Source organism: Schistocerca gregaria, chromosome X, assembly GCF_023897955.1.
Source record: "Schistocerca gregaria isolate iqSchGreg1 chromosome X, iqSchGreg1.2, whole genome shotgun sequence".
Taxonomy (NCBI): Eukaryota; Metazoa; Arthropoda; class Insecta; order Orthoptera; family Acrididae; genus Schistocerca; species Schistocerca gregaria.
Genome location: NC_064931.1, coordinates 813,871,969 through 813,891,047, shown reverse-complemented (window position 1 = coordinate 813,891,047; position 19,079 = coordinate 813,871,969). Strand labels below are relative to the sequence as shown.

Genomic DNA, 19,079 nt, shown 5'->3' with positions numbered 1-19,079 from the left:
GGCCAAAGTAGAGAGGATATAAAATGTAGGCTGGCAATTGCAAGAAAAGATTTCCTGAAAATGGGAAATTTGTTAACATCGAAAATAAATTTAAGTGTTAGTTAATTTTTATTGAGAATACTTAAAGTTTGGCCTTGTATAGAAGTGAAACATTGACGATAAACAGTCCAGATAAGAAGAGTATAGAAGCTTGCGAAATGTGGTGCTACAGAAAAATGATGAAGATTACTTGGTTTGACCGTATAACTAATGAAGAGAAATGTGGCACAACTTCACTAGAATATGGGACTGATTGATAGGATACATCCTGAGACAGCAAGGAATCGTCAGATTGGTATTGGAGGGAATTATTGGAGTTAACATTGTAGAAGAAGACTAAGATTTGACTATAGTAAGCAGGTTAAAATGGAAATAGGTTGCTGTAGTTATGTAGACAAGATAGACTAGCTTGGAGAGCTGCATCTGATCAGCCTTCAGACGGAAGACCACAACAAAAGCAACAAAAACGGACATTTTGACACTGAGCCAAAGAATTCAGAGCTAAGCCCTAATTTTCCTCATTGTCTTTTCTTCGTGAATACCTGATCAAGATGCACCCAGCAGTGAGTAGTTAATACAAGGAGAAAACGGCTCAAAGTCTTGGCACATTGGCAGTAGCTAGACAACTAAACAATGTATAGGTGCTGTACTTAAAAGAAAAGCCAGAATTCCATCGGTGCCAGGAGGAGAAAGGACCCTGAAGTGAAAAATGTTTAGTGTACCATCATTCACTGTGAAATATAAGGACCTAATGACAGGAATTTTTTGAGTTTCAGCAGAAGGTGACAATCGTGACGTTTTATTCTAAATACTGTCTCACAACAAAGCTCTTCCGTTTCTGGCAGAGAACGCACTTTTAAAAAATGATAGCACACTTGCAGAATTTTAGCTGCGTTATTTCTGAGCCAGAAACCAAGCATTCAGATGTCCGTGCCCCGGTTGAGCAGATGGCTAGTGGAAAACTTGCTCTGTGATTTGGAGGAATGAAGAAGGACAGTTCCTTGCAATTCTGTAACAGTCCTTTGTGCTCATCTGGTTCAGACAGATCGGAAAAAAGAGTCCATTGCCATATGCAATCAATAAATCCATTACCAGGTCAGCAGAAGAGCAATGTAGGCGGATGTAGGGACTACAAAAATAAAATGTTTGCCTCTGGTGATGAACAGAAATGCTTCATTAGAAAATCACTGATGATGTAGTGGCGAATAATGGATTGTCAATTGTCTGAGCGTATTTAGGGCTGATAACAGCCACTTTTGTTATTTTTAATGGCCGGATACTGTGTTTCGACTCATAAACGTTCATGTTGAGAGATTTGGTAATGATGGTATATATGTCTACGAAGAATACACAGACTGGTACCGGATCCTATTTGTGTTACTGTAGCAGTTGTCTAGAACTGCTGAATCTGATGCTGCCATGGTAACAGTTCTGAAGCTCTTGGTACAATTTGATGACATTCTTCATATAACCGTGCTATGTCACACCATTATCCACGTATAAAAAAAATCATTGTGCATTACGCATTAATAACGGTTTGATCACGTGAATGTTATACAAAGAGCGACTTGTAAATAAATGTGTATATTAGACAATCTTATAATAAGTGTATTACACTTTTAACATTATGCAAAATATTTACGGTCGAGCTCCAGCTTCAAGTTACCATGCCGAATGGATTAAAAACGAACAAAATTGTGTTCAGAATTTATTGTTGATGTGTCCGAATCAACTACCCGAAAATCAGCTTAGATTCATAACACGTGTAATACAGTAGAAGTAAAATAGACCTAGTGATATAATGGGACGACATCGGCAAAACAAACCGAATTTCGTAGTACAGTCAGGAAGTTTCCATCGTCTAAAAAGACGAAGTATTTTCTTTCGTTTGTTATCAGTTTGAGGCAAGAGGTGTTTGAATACGAACACAAAACAATAGTTTTATGAATGTGTAAAATTTATACATGCACAGTTTGTTCATAAACGTACCAATTGTGAGTGTACAGTTGCGGAGAAGTGTGTACGTTTTTTCTAGTATCTAAGGAAGTTTCAGATTCCTGTACGTGTATTTTTAATACGTGTGTGAAATGCTACCAAAATGCCAATGATTTGGCGCGGAACCTGATAGATATTTGTGACTCAGTGTTCTCGTAGTGAAATAATACCGTCATCGGCATCGTTGAAGGAGTTTAAACAGATGCACTCAGAAAGAGGTAATATGGGGATGAATGCAGAAGTATCTGGATTCCTGGAACGGTGCCATTAACCACTAACGAGCTATATTTTCCTCCTGGCGTCTTCAGTCTTATACAATTCCGTTCCTGTGTAAGAATGCTGAACATCCATCCATTTGTATGAGTGAACATGGTACATGTGCTCAACGAAATGTCATTTTCATAATTTTGATTAGTAAACTGTTTGGAAACGAGAGAAAAGGGGAAACATCCTTTGCTTTGTTTATAACATTATAAGCTGATGTTGTCACAAACAAGGATTCCGTGAAAACCGTTCTGGGGCGAAATGCAAGTCCAAGCAGAACGATTCAACAGAAACCGACTTATAAACTTAGCAAAAACTGACAGAAGCAAAGGAACGATACATATACCGTTACATTATATTCAGTTTCAAACAAAATAAGCGTAAAATAGTTAACATCGGAAGTAAAGCACAGACAGAGGGGAGGAATACAGTAACAGAGTGCAAGCATTTGTGATGGGCGCCAGTTTTCTGGAAGTGGTACATAAGAAGTGCGAGCCACCAATAGGAGGGAAACAGAAAATTCAACAATCGCTATTTAACACGACTTTGAAGAATTTAAACTTAAATGCAGTAGCTGGAATCGATAAAGTATTAGTATATTAAAATCATCAATGGCCTTAGTAACAACAAGATTATGCAGTCTAATGTCAAAATTTTCTAATGACTAAGATATTACAGAACTTTCCATAAATTTGTATTTACATCCACAAGCAGATAAAACATTGCACAGTCACTCTCCCAACAAGCGCAATGAAGTTGTTACCCAGACAAACAGATAGGAGGAGAGAGAGAGACCAAATTAAGACACAACTACAAATTTAGGTTAGAAGAAAATAAAAGTACACTACCATCAAGTTTAGCCTTGGTTAAGTGAAAACGCTATACATTTATAGCAGAGAAACATTGTGCCAGTGGTGTTTGGAACAGTATTAGAAATCATGCGGAACGTCGGACTCAAATGCATTACTATAATCACAAAACAGTCGATGAGAAGCACCTATAAAAACACGAATGACTGATAGGATGAAGATGTAGTGAAACAGAAAGAAGAAACATTCAGAACAGGAATGTGTATATAAGCAGAAATAAAATAAATGCCGAGATTCAAGAATGACATTTTTCATTTGAATGTTGGTAAAGAAGGCGCATTAGAACTCCTGAAAGTAGAATAGGAACTATTCAGCACAAAATTCACCGGAGTAGCCTGAAGTGAATCGAGATTTATGATTCAAAGCAGAAGGAGGTACTAGGAGATTTTAATAATAGTAACAGGAGAAAGTACATTCGGAGAAGTGGTGTGCAAAACTGACTGGGAAATAAGAGAGCACTTTTGACTAAATATGTTACACGGTAGTGACAAATAGACCACAGGAGAACACGGTGAGATGCCCTGGACGCAGAAAACCATCAACTGGTTCCATGACATCGTTATTAATTTGCACTACATTCTTTCCTTTCTGTTGATTATACATTATTTTCGTCGTGATATAATTGATTTGCGTGCCTTCTTTCAAAACTGGTCTGTTAAGATCATTCATTCGTTGTAGAAGTTTATCCGCACTAGAGGCAGGCAGTAGAATGTCATTAGCAAATGAAGCAGTTTTTCGTATGTTGCATTAACACACAGTCATTTTTTGCCCCATTCTAGTATCTGCTAGGGCTGCTAAGAATAGTTTTGGTAATACAGAATGTGCTTCCCGGTCTCTGTTTAAAGCTCTAAATTTCCTGATATACTGATAGTCTATGTCTCACACAAGGTGTAGCATTTTCTTCAGTATACAAGTATGAGGTAAATCAGTGAGGTTTTGCTCAAGGCCCGTCAGGGCACATTTTGACAAAATTAAGTCAAAAGTTTTCTCAAAACCCATGAATACTAAGCAAAGTCGTAATTAATTCCAATGTATTCATTAAATGTCACTAATAGTTTTATTACTCACACCTCTAGTTTTTCTTCTTTTACCTTCATACGTCCTTTGACACATTATTTACATAGAGTGTGGTAGTAGTCTTATAAGAAGTTCCATACTGCTCTGCTACGCGTAGTTTATTCTGATTAGGAATGGGTATTGCGAGGAAATGTAGAGGTAATATTATTTGAGAAGAATATCACACATCCCTTCCAATAATTAAAAGACGCGAGTTAGCACCTACTAGGTCTCTCGCCTGATAAAAGCTTAATAAGCCACTTTGAAATGTAAATAAAATCCGTTAGTTCACTGCATATTATTATTGTGTCACAGTTGTTTCCTTCCATGGAAATTTTAACAGGTTGTTCCATTTTGCAAAAGACTGTTATGTTCCATTAAGACAGGGAGAAATTACACTTTTTTATTCTACTGAAGATATTTCGACCTGAAAAAGACTAAAAGCTTCAGCAGTATAACAGGGAGCAAAATTCTTCTAATAGGAAAAAAAGAAGAACTCTTCATTCCCTTGACAACTCATTCTACATTCCGTACAGCATTTGGCTAGGAATATGGTGCATTTGTGTGTGTGCTCTTTTGCGTAAACAGTTATTTCTATTGATGTTTTAGTTAGCTGTCAATTATCAACATGTAAGCAAGTACGTGACTAGATGACATGGAGACTTCTTCAGAAACTGATATAGGTCGATGTGATCCGAAACATGCTTGAACTACAGAACGTGTCACTCACTGAACACCAGTGAGAAAGACAGAAAGCACAAGCAGAATGGTATTAATTGAAAAGATGCTTCGTGGTTCACAGCTCGCGAAGTCTAATGTGGAGTGCTGATGGGTAGATGAGATTGTTATTACTTCAGCAGTCAAAGTGAGTAGGTGAGTAGAAAACCTCTAAGAGAGGATTACTGAAGTAAACAGAGGAATAATGTAAAAGAAATTGCAAAAATGACTGGAAGAAGTCAACAGAGCAAATTTGAAAGTAGACTTGACTTTCAGTTATGATACGACTAACAGTGGCTAACCAACATAACAAAAATAAAATAGCGCAAGTTAACTACTAAGTCATATAATCAGTTGAGCAATTTTTACATTTAGAACACTTCAAGGTAACGGCAGGGTGGAGGGCAAAAGAAATTAATAGAATAGTAAAAGTTATATGTAGTGTTTCTGAGAACTAAATACAGTGTCTGAAAAACGAAAACTTACGAGCAATGTGTATTGTGAATTTTGACTTACGACACTATGACATGGATTTGCAATGCCAGTCCCAGCGGCGCAGAAAGTCACTGCATTAGTTGCAGACCAGCAACCATATTCACAATAAACTTTCATAATTACGCATGTAGAAAAAAGTGTGAGGATGAGGAAATAGGAGTGGAAGTAAGGCTTAAGATTTCTCAATAGAAGAAGAAAAACGAATACAAGTGGGATTGTAAAATAAGGAAAGTAACGAACTGCTAAGACGAATGAGTACCAGAAGTAACAAAACTGAAGGCTGCGATAGAAAAGGGTCACAAAACTGGCAATAAAGCTGAATGTATCCTGCAGGAGGCTTAAACACAGAGTCTATCAAATTGCTAACCAAAGTCTTAAGGCTAGTAAACTCAAAAATTGTCGTAAGTATCCTGCACAACGCAGTTAATAAATAAAAGAAGAAAATGTGAAATAGCATTACTTTTATAACAGAAAAGAGAAACGAAATTTCGCTTTGAAAGGAAATCCAATAACATTTCATAACGGGAAATCAGAGCGTGTAAGAGATAAATGGAAAGATACTGAGAAACAAAAGCCACACTGTAGAAGAAAGGCAGTACATGGGCCAATTAAAATAAAAGTCATTCTGGATAAAGGGGAGTTCCGTTATTTCTGAAACTGTGCAGAGAAATGTATTTGAGCAAGAAGAAAGAACACAGTGGATGAAAACACGAATATGAAGACACATAATAAGAATTCACTAATTCCTCGCTCCAGATGAAACAAATAAGGAAAAGTTATGTAAGAAAATAGTATCATAAATGCAAAACAGAATGACATAAGAAAAATTAATCCAAACAGAATATATGATGCTTCGAAGAAGGCACCAAAATTCATGAAACTGATTACGTGAGAATAAAAAAGGCTACAAAATCTAAATATATAGTTAAAATAATACAACCAAATGCTTTGTAAAAAGAAGCTACCTTATCAAGGCAACGAAAACTGAAGTGGCCTTTTAGTTAACAAGAAATCTCTACAATAAGAAATCTATTTCCATAAATGCAACTCTCCACCACTACAACGCTGTCATTAGACCAGAATTCCTTCATACTTCAGAATGTCTTTTTAATACAGCCGAACATTTCGGTGAAAGAGAAAAGAAGGGAAGGAAAGTAAACAGTACAAACTTGGGATCAAAATAAGAGAATGAGAAATGGAAATCAAGAACGAATAAAGAACTTTATGCAAGAGCAGAACGAATATTAGACATAATGAGCAAAACTAGATGACAGAAGAATAACAGAAATAAATTTTAACTCGTTTGACAGAAATCCAAAAACATCAGCGAGGGGAAAAATAAATAAGTACGGGAAAGAATGGAAGGAGAAAAGAAAGAAGACGTAAGTCATCTCATGTGTTTTTCACTAGGCCAAACCAAAAAAAAATTTTCCCGTAACATGAAGAATGACTTTTTGAAATGTGAATCTACATGAGGTATAAAGACTTCATTAAAGTATCCTGAAACTCAGAACTGAAATAAGAAGGACACTGAATATTACCTAAGGAGTGTTCAGCAGATGTAGAGGAAATTTCCAGATTTTGAACTCGCAAAATGATGAAAGAATATGTGTTACAGGAACATATCCAAAGCATTTTCGCTTTGCTTTTGACAGTGTGCTGTTTGTCCCTTGAGCGAATAAACTTTGCAACGAATCTAGGATCTTAATAACACAAGTTTGAAAGTAGGGAGTCAAATAAATTATAACAGGGTTAAAATAATTTATAATCAACACTGTGAAAAGAAAACCTAATAATTTAACAAAGAAGGCGTTGAAGCAACTGACCAGTTTTTGATTGTAGGACAGTTAAATGTACAGCAAATGAAATGAGCACAAGAATAAAAAATGTCCTGTAACAATTTTGACAACCCAAACACTGTTTCCAACTGTAACCTTTCGATGTGGCTGAACCTAACAGCTTACAATAAGTGTACTAACAGTTTTGAATTACGGCAATGCCACTTGGACTTCGAACGCGAAAACCATTGAAACACAGAGGTTTACTCAGTCAGCAATGGAGAGGTGCTGCGATTACTATATGCAGTGGAGATGGTCAGGACATGTAGCTAGGCAAATGGATGATGACAGTTCTTCACTGGATTTCAGTAGGTAAGAAGAGACTGAAATAACGGCCGGATGGAAGTGGAAAAATGACTTTAGAAGACATGCAAAAGCATCTTCGATGCATATAGCTGAAGTTTATGTTGCATGAAGGACTATGTTAGAAGCCTTTATTCAGCAGTTTAGATATTAATGATGACTGTCCATTATCATGAGAAATAAATACAAACATTTAAAATGAAAAAAAAAAAAACATTGTCGTTATTCTGATTTAAACGTGACTAAGGCCAGAATGTAGACCAAAAATATTTTTAGGGGCGGAAGTGTTCGGTGTATTTCCAAATAAATTGTCTTCAGCTAACGATCCTTGACCAAAAAAGTAATTTTTAGGGAGAAACATTATTCTAATTTTGATTTCCAGGCAAGAACAGTGAACTCATTTGTCACGATACAAGCAATTACCAAAATTTAATGTTTGAGCACTGCACCTGATATCGTTTATTTAATAGTGATAATAAAAGGTATACACTGCGATAAGTAATTTATTTTAATATTTACGCATAGGGGGAGACCGACCCTAAAACATCACTTTTCCAAAAAGAAAAAAAAGCTATTTCACGTGTTTGTGGTGTTTACTCTTAGATCCCAAAATGATTTGGCTATATTACAATTACAAGTACGTCTAAGAAACATTTGAAATATAGACTGCGCGAGGAGTTGTGGCACACTGACTGTTGCCAACCTATCTATCAGGGACTTGCAACTGATCCACTACTGACCCGATGCACTGATGGCAAGACACAAAATCCAAATGAAAATTAGCATAGTGTCATTTGGTCCAAGTGTCCCAAAGGAAAAAAAAGGAAAGAAAAAAATATACTTTTGGATCTTGTAGAAGCTATTTCTCAGTTCAGTAGGAGATGTTTGAAAACTGAAAAGGCAGAAATTCCAAGACTCCTTTTATCACCCTCACAGAAGAGCGTCTGCTTATCTAGAGATGGACGATGGATCGAGAAGTCCACAAGATTCCGCAGAAGGAAAAATTGAAGGAAAAGGCTACCCTGGTCTTGAAATTACAAGAAGAAACCTTACAAGAACAGGAAGGAAAACTTGTGGTGCTGGTAAATTTTAATGGGTATACGTCTTGTACTGGCACTCATTTTCAGTAAAAGTTTAAAATACGTTTTGCTGTAAATTTGGTTTTCTATGTTCAGTGGCAACTATTTCATCCTGAATATTACCCAACCACAACGAAATTTTTTCAGGAAATACTCTTGAGGAATCTGCATTCTTCTATGCATTAATATTGTTAAAACTGTAGTTTGTTTATTTCATTATTACAGAAAATTTAATTTTGAAACTTGAAAAAATACTAAAAGTAAATTACTAACTTCTCCCATAAAATGAATGCATAGAACTATTGAACAATAACTTGCGAATGTGCCTAAAAATCTGGAATATGATAACTCATATGTTAGTATTAAAAATTGGTTTTAAAAAATCATAAAAATCATATTAAAAATTCAAAAATCAGCAAGTGTAAGTAGTAGAGATGCGCTTAAAATTCGGCTGAAATTGGCAAAGAAGAAGAAAAGTTAATTTCGTGGGTGAAGTCTCCCTGAAGTGTCGTGTGGCAGAAAATACAATACACATACACAGTAAGATGGCCCCATACAATATGTGAAACAACAAAATAGTGTGAGATTTAGCCTGTGTGTATTAGTGCAGTCACCAGTGACCACCAAGTTAGGCTCAGATGAAACCTTGATGTACTGAAGCACCTGAAAAGGTAGATTACAGCAAGATGTGTCAAAAAGTACAGAGACAAGTCAGTTAATTACAATGTTTACAAACATGAGACGTTAGTAATGAATGTAGAAAGTCTTGAAAGAGGAATGAAATAGCGTTTGTTGGTCTTACCTGATGCTAAAGCCAGAAATAATTATACGGTGATAAAGAATGAGCACATAAACGAAAGCTAAACCAGACATACAAGGTACAACACAAATGGAAACAGCAACTACTGGGCGTCATAGTGTAAAAAATTATAGGATGTACGCTGTTTGACAGAGTCAGACTACAGAAGACATTGGAATAAGTAAAATACATAAAATTCACCAGCAGAGCAAGGGCATTCATAAAATGGGATGTGAACATAATGGAGCCAAGCGTTAAATTTTACATGGCTCGTGAGCAAACGCAAGACGTAACATGATTACAAAACCTTACGAGAAGATGCAGTACGCTGTTAGAATGTTCCGATTTCTACTCCGTAGGAAAGGAGCAATGAGACGTAAAAATTGTAGGGGTTGAATATCTGGAATGTGTGGTGAGAGACGTCATGAGGCAATGTAGCAAAGGAAGGGGGATCAGCTTGCAGAAATAAACATCACCTCTCCTAAATTACAACCTGTGGGCTAGCGGGGTTTTTAAAGCTACACGACGAGCGCATCTACTAAACAGAAAAAATTCTTTAAATTTCGTAAAGAGAAACGTAGTTTTTATGTATCAAAGATGAAGGTAACCTCTTTGGTTTTTGAAGAAGTGAATGTGTCCGATAAACAACAGTGTCGTGTGATTAATAACGGGGTAAAACATGAAGGAAACTCAAAATTAAAATCTTTCTTAGAACTAAAATCACATGGAATATGAATGCCTGAGAAAATTAACAATTACTATAAACCACTCGCATATCTTTTGAGAAGCGGGGAACGAAGCTAGATGACTGACAAAACTATAAAAGGAGCTGATAACTATTGCCAGACTCAATTTTAGGAGTGTACTGAAAGTTTATAGATGGAATGAATAAAATGTTCAGCGAGAAATTTATCTGTTTAATAAATATATTTGAAATATTAGCTGTAAAAAATTGTAAAAATTATCTTAGTCGACGAGTATCGACGACTGGCAGGATACATAACGAACGCTAGAAACAAATGAGAAGAGAACACAGGAAGCGATAACGCATGCGAACGTGAGCAACTGAAGCTCGTTAAGCACTGACGCGAGATTAATGTAGAACTTCGGAAAGTCTCGTTTTGGGCTCACACTGCACAAAAATATTTGCCTTGTTGAGGACGGTGCTGTGGATATCTTAACGTTCGCCATGCTGCTGGATCTCTCATCTCTTCCCCTCTGCTTCTGGCGTGCGCTAATGTTGTGCAGAAGAATATATTTGAAACACAGTATTCTGGGCTACTATACGTTGTCGTTCTGTTGGCAGAAAAACAATAACTGTTAGTGATAAATTTTAGTAAGTAGAAATTCGAGAAGTAAGTGTGAAACTTAAATTTTATCCTCTGCGGAGACTTGCCACTCTTACGAGGCTAAAGGTTGAGTTTTAATTGTCAGTGCAAACGATGTATGAATATCACACATTGCTTCTGCTAAACAGTCATTTAGGCGTACCCCCAAGAAATTTCAGTGATATGTACTATTGTTAATAACAGTGTTCACCTCTCACATAATACTGATCACAGTTCTCTTTCTAAGGAACAGCGTAAAAGAAAAAAAAAGTTTTATGACGAAATGATTGAGGCTCTACAGGGAGCACGTAGCAAAACTACGCAAGCACTAAGCAATGTCTACTGTGCGTGGTGAACTACGAGTGTTAAGTACGGTTACCTTCTCCAGGAAACCAGTCTCCACCACAATAAAAATATTCGTGCAAGCTACTTACATTTCCGCTCATCTGACCATCACAATAGCTACAGCGTTAGTAAAACTGCAACTACAAACATGATAAAATTGAAATGTAACTCCGAATTCATGCTCTACTTACGGCTCTCTGCGGCAGAGATAACAGAATGAAAGTAAATCTGTTCGGGTGAAGATTACTCACCTCAACGTAGACGGTAATAGGCGGCCCGTAGCGTGCTTCTATGTTTCATCTGACACCGCGGTCTGAGCTTTTATTTGTACAGTACAATAGGCGGCAAAGGAAGGTGACAGCAGGTAATAGATAAACCACCTCTGATTTGACTGGGCTTTAGAAGCTTTTAAAATTGTAGCAAAACTGAGGGTAATTTTTAAAGGAAATGTATGCCATTTTCTTTCTGGTCGGTGATAATTGTAGACTGATGTCACTGCACGCTTTGAGCCTCAGATGGTTTAGTGCGACCAGTTAATAGTTACGTGTGCAAGCTAGAGTCAAGATCTAAATACTACTGTATTTACCATGCAGTGGAAAACACTAAAATGCAAATTATTATTGTAATTCGCCTTAATCCTAGTTATAATAGTAGTAATAATAAATTGATGGAAGAATACTATACACAACGGAAGAGATGCCAACTCACTCGTTGAAGCGTCGACCAGCATTCTTCAAGAGTGCGGTCGTTTATAGCGGAATTCGATCTAGACTGTTGATCCATGGTAAGCACAACAAAAACGATAGCTTCCATTATTTACAGGTAAACACATGTCACGCAAGTAAACTTCTAATAGTTAGTTGAAACTACTTTTCAAAATTGTGGTAAAAATGAGACAGAGTCATCTATAATATTAGAAGCATGATTCCTTACACACTAAACACCAGAACAGTGAAAACAGTTGTTCACAGCAAAATGAAGAATTAGTATATTTAGAGCGAGAAATACAGTGAAATTAAGAATGAGCCCATAGTACCTTAAATCCATTTGCAAATAGCCAGCAATTTTGAGGAAGCTGTAATTATGCACTACTGATAATATATGACTAGAATGTGATGTTACTCTGCATAAAGACAAAACAGGTAAGTAAGGCACCAACACCGCAGGCGCGCTAATTTCAAAATGCTGACACCCACACCAATCAACAAGAACACTGCTCGGGGCTCACGGGAGCATACAACGAGCTTTTATTTTTAAAGAAAAGAATGAAGAATACGTATTTATTCTACTGTCGTAAGTGTTTCTGGTCCTTTCCTGGACACAACAATTCTATTCAATCTTTACTTACTTGCAGGAAAGAGCTTTCAATAACCGCTAGCTTTCAGTTTCCTTACTCGTTCTCTCGTTATATCTTCCTCCGACGCGACCTGTAACCGGTGGCCGTGTCTGTATTACTATACACTGACGCTACAAGAAATCCAAATGTAGGAGTGAGAACACTGTCAGTAATGTCTCACTTATAATTCCGTTTGTGCTGATGGCGGAAATGAAACAAAGGAACAACTTCAAATTAGCAGTGGGATACATGCCCTTACTTGTCCTAAATTGTGCTACGAAAAGCCTGTTTCCGAAAAAAAAAAAATTGTAAATAAAATCTAGAAAAGGATGCACACGACCTTACAAGTAAAGATAATAAAAGTCGAAGTACCTGGCTTGGAGAAAGGCGATTTACTTTTGCTTATAAAAATGTTATTCAGTTAATCCGTGCCTTTCATGTTTTGCAGTCGTATATATGCTATTTACTTGAGTTACTCTTGTGGGTCTTAGCCATGAGGGGTGGTTATTGCCCTACAGACTAGACCCTGCATACCCACATAATAGGACGCTTCGAATGTCAACTACATGCATTTATTTAAATATTTATTTTTCCTTAAGGCACTGGCAGAACTCTGGGACAGGGGCCTCTGTATCCGAGAGTACAAATAACTGAGCCGTAGACTCTACCAGGATCCAGTGAGGGAGTAACGAGCAATGTACCTCACAGCCTAAGCAAACAGGTTACAGGTTAATGGAACAGAAATTGTGCAGCAAGAGTGTGAACTGTCTGGATAGCAGGACTAAGCTGTGGTCTTATCTGACTCTGACATTGGCATGCTTTCCGTTACATAGGCAGTGTGGCTTTGATTTCGCGGCGTTACTGCATTCAGCCCAGTTGCTTATCACTGCCTAGTTCCTTATCTGAGCCTTATCGGGAGGCCTCACACTGCACTCCTTGTGTTTAACGCCCTTCGCGGTGCACACAGGAATCGCACATAGTTTCATATACCGGTTGTCTCGCTCAGTGTAGAGTCTGCAGATGTTATTTCATCCCAGATGGGCATTAAAATGAACGCTGCTCAGCGCTGTAAGATGCCTCTTACAATTACTATACTACACTACACTTAAGAATTGTTCGGACATTGCGTGGCAATCTGGCGAAGGACACGGAATCGATTATAAATTCAAATCAAATGCCCAATCACTACATACTACTATTGCGGTATGGAAAATACTCACTTTAGCCAGTTATACAGTGGGATTCCGAAAAGGAGACTTTTGCCTGTAAAACCATTTTGCGCTAGTAGAAACTGTCAAACATCACCATCTTTCCTTTAGATGAGCGCAAAGATCTAGTAAGAGATGACCTTACGACAGCAGAACATGGACGTTCTCTTCCGAGATGCCAAAGTGGCTTCCTAGATAGTTTATCTTCTTCCCACTGTACCACAAAATTGCTAGCAGAACTAGACTCTCAGAACAATATCCTACCGTAAACATGACCTCAGCCCCATCCCGACAGGAAAGTTTCTGTCGTTATTGTTTTATACAGTGTAAAAGATTTAATCGGGGGAGAAATGAAACACAGAAATTTAATTTAGTTGGCTGTAACATGTAAGCTTTTAGAAATAATATCTAGTTTTCTCTGAGTGATATAAACAATTATTTTTAATGGTATAATGCGGACACTAAAGTATGTCTTTTTCCACGAAACTCGTAGGACGGTACTTATAATGCGTAATAGGAGTTGGTAGCTGTGGATCCCTGTTTCACTGAGCATTTTTATTTTTCATGTACTGTCTTGCATGGTTTTGACGTATGTCCTATAAATATTTTACAAATATAAAAGGCTAATCACTTGGATGACTGCGGTAGTTTCAGTTGCTACCATCTGTATAGATAATAGGAACAATAATTCTTTGTTCATAGTTGTCCTTGATTAGCAATAACGATAATATCAAATATATTGTTAACATTTTGCAGGCATCCTTTCTCAGTTGCTGTTCCAGTGCTGTTTGCCTTGTACATAAGAACGGCTATTACTCCTCGAATGTAACTGAATTTTATTTTTTGTTGTCTACTACAAACAGAAATAAAATTCAGTTGCAAAATACAAGTATGTTATGCACAAAATAAACAGCAATAATAGCGAATCTAGATTTCGCTTTCTTGTATACAAGAAACAGAGATTTTAAGACAGAATATTTCAGTAAGTATTTTATAATTAATGGGTATCGTGGTGTGATAAGTTATGACTTGGCTAAGCGAGCGATACACCATGGAGGCAGACTCGGTAAAACTATACCGAACAGTTTCTCTCAACTTGTGGATGACAACGTTCCTTCTTGCTAAATTGAAAATGAACTCTACTCCACGAAATATAATACAAATCGCCCGATAGCTAAAAGTACATTCGTGTCGGAACAGTTATTGAGCGCGACCTTGTGTTTTTAAGGGCCTACGATGTCACTCCGTCCCGATTTTTGACTCGCGGTCTGTGATCTGTCAGAAGAAAAGAGGACGGGCGCTGTTTACAAGATGATGGATGAGTTCTACAAAGTTGAAGTACAGAAAGCAAATACAATAACTCTCGAGTCATAAAAAATCAGAACTAAGTGCCTGACGTGAACATTAATAACGAAACGAGTTTTCTCAAATATTATTTTCCTTCGAGTGAAATCTGTACGAACACTGTTCTTTCCAGAATTATCAAGGTTGCGGAAAGAAGGATAATATATTATTTCGATGAAAACAAAAACCAAATTACCCTTAGTCCATCGTGAAACAGTATTATTTTTGGTTGGAATAATATCGAGTTTAAATTATATGTCAAAACTGGAGATAACCTTTAGGGGTGTTCTCGGTGCACCCAGTTTTATTTTTATTCTCAAACAACCGACAAGGACGTAATAATGTGTCCCACTAAATGGCTAGATGTCTCACCGTTTCTGATGTATACGTATACATTTTTTCATATGCTCAAATAAAAATTCGGAAAATTCGCCGTTGTCACTTTTCTCATTACAGTACTCATTAGAAATGTATGAATCCATGTTATTGGAAATGCTCTTTTTTGAACGGCGCGCATTAAATTTCAGTTTCATTTACGAAAACCTCAACAGGCGTACAGTCTAAACAACAGTTAATCCTTTGTTGCTGTATACAAATTCTTGCAAAGGAGAGAAGAAGTAGGAAGGCAGCTGAAAAAGGGGGGAGGGAGGAGGAGGAGGAGGAGGAGAGGGAGGGGAGCAATGTGAATCACATTTTGGGCTTCACGCAGTTTTTGAAAGCCGTCGGAGGAAATTGAATTCGTGGAGGCTGCGGGTGGACTCAATCACGTTACTATTACAAGGCATAGTCAATATCCGGCCTCCCCTGAGAACATAATTTAGTAATAATTGACGGAAAGGCGGTCGCGCGGCTACGCCGACAGCCGTCCGCTTCGAATTTCTTTTTAAATTTCTTCCGCGTATGGTTACCTTCACAGGAAGCAGCTTCTTACAAAACGGATCTTTCAAATTTTGTTAGATAAGACTGGTTACACAACTGTCAAACTTATAAACAGACAAGATGCAAATATTTACGACGTCAAAGGGTCCAAGCATTGGACGTTACAAGGTAACTGAGAAGATGAACACGGTTTCTGTATTTACCCCTTATTTCAAGTTTTTAGCACTTTTTTTTAACGGATAACGATATGTTGTTCGAATTTTGGAGTTGATAATATAACACGATTACCAAATGCGATAATGAGGACGAAAACAAGTTGATCGAAAAGAGTTACGATGTACAAAACAATGTGATACACGTCTCACGAGTTGAAGTACAAAAACTGTTAATACTACACTTAGGGTAACGGACCGTGACGGCTAATCAAAGTTATTTTTAATGAAGCAGATCACCAGGTAAGAGTAAATACTTAGATACAGCGAAAATGGCCTCGGGAAACGTTTGGTTAAGGAACATCATCTCCAAATAGGTGTACGGCTGAGAGGGTGGCATGACAGGTGTGGTACTGAAATGAGGCTGCACTCAGTGCCAGGTTCGGGGGGGGGGGGGGGGATGAGGAGGGAGAGGAGCCGAACCAGCTCCGAGAGAAGCGTGCTGCTCGGGCGACGCAGCGCGCGCGACTGCGGCCACGGCGCGTCTCTTCGGCGGCATCGCTCTCCGCGCATGCGCACTCGCGCCCACAGCACGCGCCTCGACAACACACCCTCACCCTCCTCTTCAGATTTTGCCCGTTTCGGCGCGCTCCCTTACTATTTCGAACGGAACTCAGATGCGATGCGAATTTCCGCGATAGTCGAATATGTTACGCAAAGCTTTTGTGGTAGTATCACCAACTGTTCACCTAAACTCTACGTTGCGGCTCGTCCCGGATTATCTGACACGATTAAAATTTAATTAATCTTCCAAAGTTGTTTAAATACCCGTCCACTGTTCTCTTTATTTTATCACAAGGCTATAATGAAGTGACCTCTGTGCTAAAATGATGACCGTATCCGCGATTATTATGCACGAGGTTGACGTCAACACGACTAGGAATTTGACTATTGTCAGTTCGCTTCAGACGTTCACGGTTTCAAAGTCCCAGCCCACGAGATCCCTAAGTCTCACCTTAACTTAAAGGAATTTATCTCGTGTACTTTTGCTGAGCAGGATGAATGCGTATATTTATTCATAATGCTCATCAGCGGGTGATAAACATATTTACGATTGTCACCTGTTTCACTGCGTATCATAGTTCCTGTTGCTATTATCGTCTCCTCTTCTAGTATGGGGACTGGAAAATTATTGTTAAATGAGAGCAGCATTGCAGATGAAATTTGTGGGTGGCGTGAACAAGATTATTGCACTGGCAAGAGTACTGCGTTTGTTATCGCGCTGTGTGCAATAGTTTCAGGACCCCTCGAGGTTGCACTACACTTATCTCTGTCATTTTTAATGAATGTGGGCTCTGAAAGTGTCGGGGATCCGGGAATGCTACATCGCTCTTCCCGTACTTACTGCTCCTCAGGACAGCGAATTTCTAAGTTGCCATCAATTAGGAAATAATTGAAAAGAATAAAGAAAGATTAGTGTTTAGGGTACCGTCAATGATGCGGTCATTACAGGTGCAGCACGAGCATAGATTGGGGAAAAGTGGGAACCACGCTGGTACTCGTCCTAAGTGATTCAGAGGAACCACGGCTAGTTGCCGTACTGGGATCTGAACCCCAATCCTCCTGAATGCGGGTCCAGCGTATTACCGCGGCTCCAAGTCACTTCAAGGCCGAAATAATATTCTCACGTATGTTCCAAGTCCCTTCACCCAAACAGATTTTTAATCAACTGACGTCTGGACTGTTGGAGACACGAACAGTTTTCTGTGTTCCTGCCACACAATAGTCGCAATACCGCATATTCATAGTTATCACTACAGATTCCTTCCGCATACATTCCACAATTATAAAGCTGTGCGCACGATCGACAGTAACTGTTTTGAAACTTCCTGGCAGATTAAAACTGTGTGCCCGACCGAGAGTCGAACTCGGGACCTTTGCCTTTCGCGGGCAAGTGCTCTACCAACTGAGCTACCGAAGCACGACTCACGTCCGGTACTCACAGCCTTACTTCTGCCAGTATCCGTCTCCTACCTTCCAAACTTTACAGAAGCTCTTCTGCGAAACTTGCAGAACTAGCACTCCTGAAAGAAAGGATACTGCGGAGACATGGCTTAGCCACAGCCTGGGGGACGTTTACTGTTTTCTCAAAATTCCGCGAAATTATTCGAGAACGATCAATTCATTTTTTCATCTGGTGTGTTCAAAGTCCACTTTACATTTTTATGATGTATGGATTACATATCCAGTTATTTTCACGTTCGATTTCCATTTTATATGGCTGTGTGACGGATGGGTTGCATACCCAGCTACTCTTACACGATCTGATTATGCCCCAAAAGGGTGAAAAACGTTGTTGATATCAAATAACTTCACTACCAAGGCTGCTTTTAGTCTGAATTTTTTTATTTTTATTTTTAGTGTTCCCAATATATATCCTCGACCGGCCAGCAACAAGGTACTTTTATTAGTATGTAGCTTTAAAGAGTTGGCAGTGGCGATTCCGAATTGTGGTTGATCGATGGTAACATTTGAAGTGCCTGTAATTTATCGGTTCCACATCACATGCGTTAGGAGAGTATATCTTTTGCAAAAAATCCTTCAACGGTATTGTTTTTCATTTGGTGGTTATACAGCTTGCGAGAAAACATCCAAAAGTGTTCCCCGTAGCAGTGCCCCTGCAAGTCTTTCGATTGTGGAACATTTATTAACGGCGCTTCATCCCTCCATTGTTTTGAATGATCTACTTTTACATGGACTGTGTATTTTGTAAAACGACTATCGTTGGTCTCCGTTCCCGTGTTTTGCACCTGCATCGATGCATGTAATTTCGTCATTATGGCCGTTACGCAGTGGAGGGTAGCTTCCCTAAGGTTACCCACATTGCTTCTTGAACGGACAGAAATACAGCTAGCATTCTTAAATTATGACTCGTGTCAACGTAACTTGCTATTAATTTCACGACGAACAGTAATTATTTCAAGACATATTAGAACAGAAAATTTCTAGTAAAAATATTTACAGAAACATAAC

At 38.3% G+C, this 19,079-nt stretch overlaps 1 protein-coding gene across 1 annotated transcript in view; it reads right to left on the bottom strand.

Annotated features, from left to right (window-relative positions):
• The window catches only part of LOC126298617 (zinc finger and BTB domain-containing protein 24-like), a 972,133-nt gene that overhangs the window by 265,991 nt on the left and 687,063 nt on the right, over positions 1–19,079 (bottom strand). Inside the window, exon 7 of the mRNA XM_049990024.1 lies at positions 11,836–11,898. Within this exon, the coding sequence (XP_049845981.1) occupies positions 11,836–11,898 (63 nt within the window). The remainder of the gene's footprint in view (positions 1–11,835; positions 11,899–19,079) is intronic.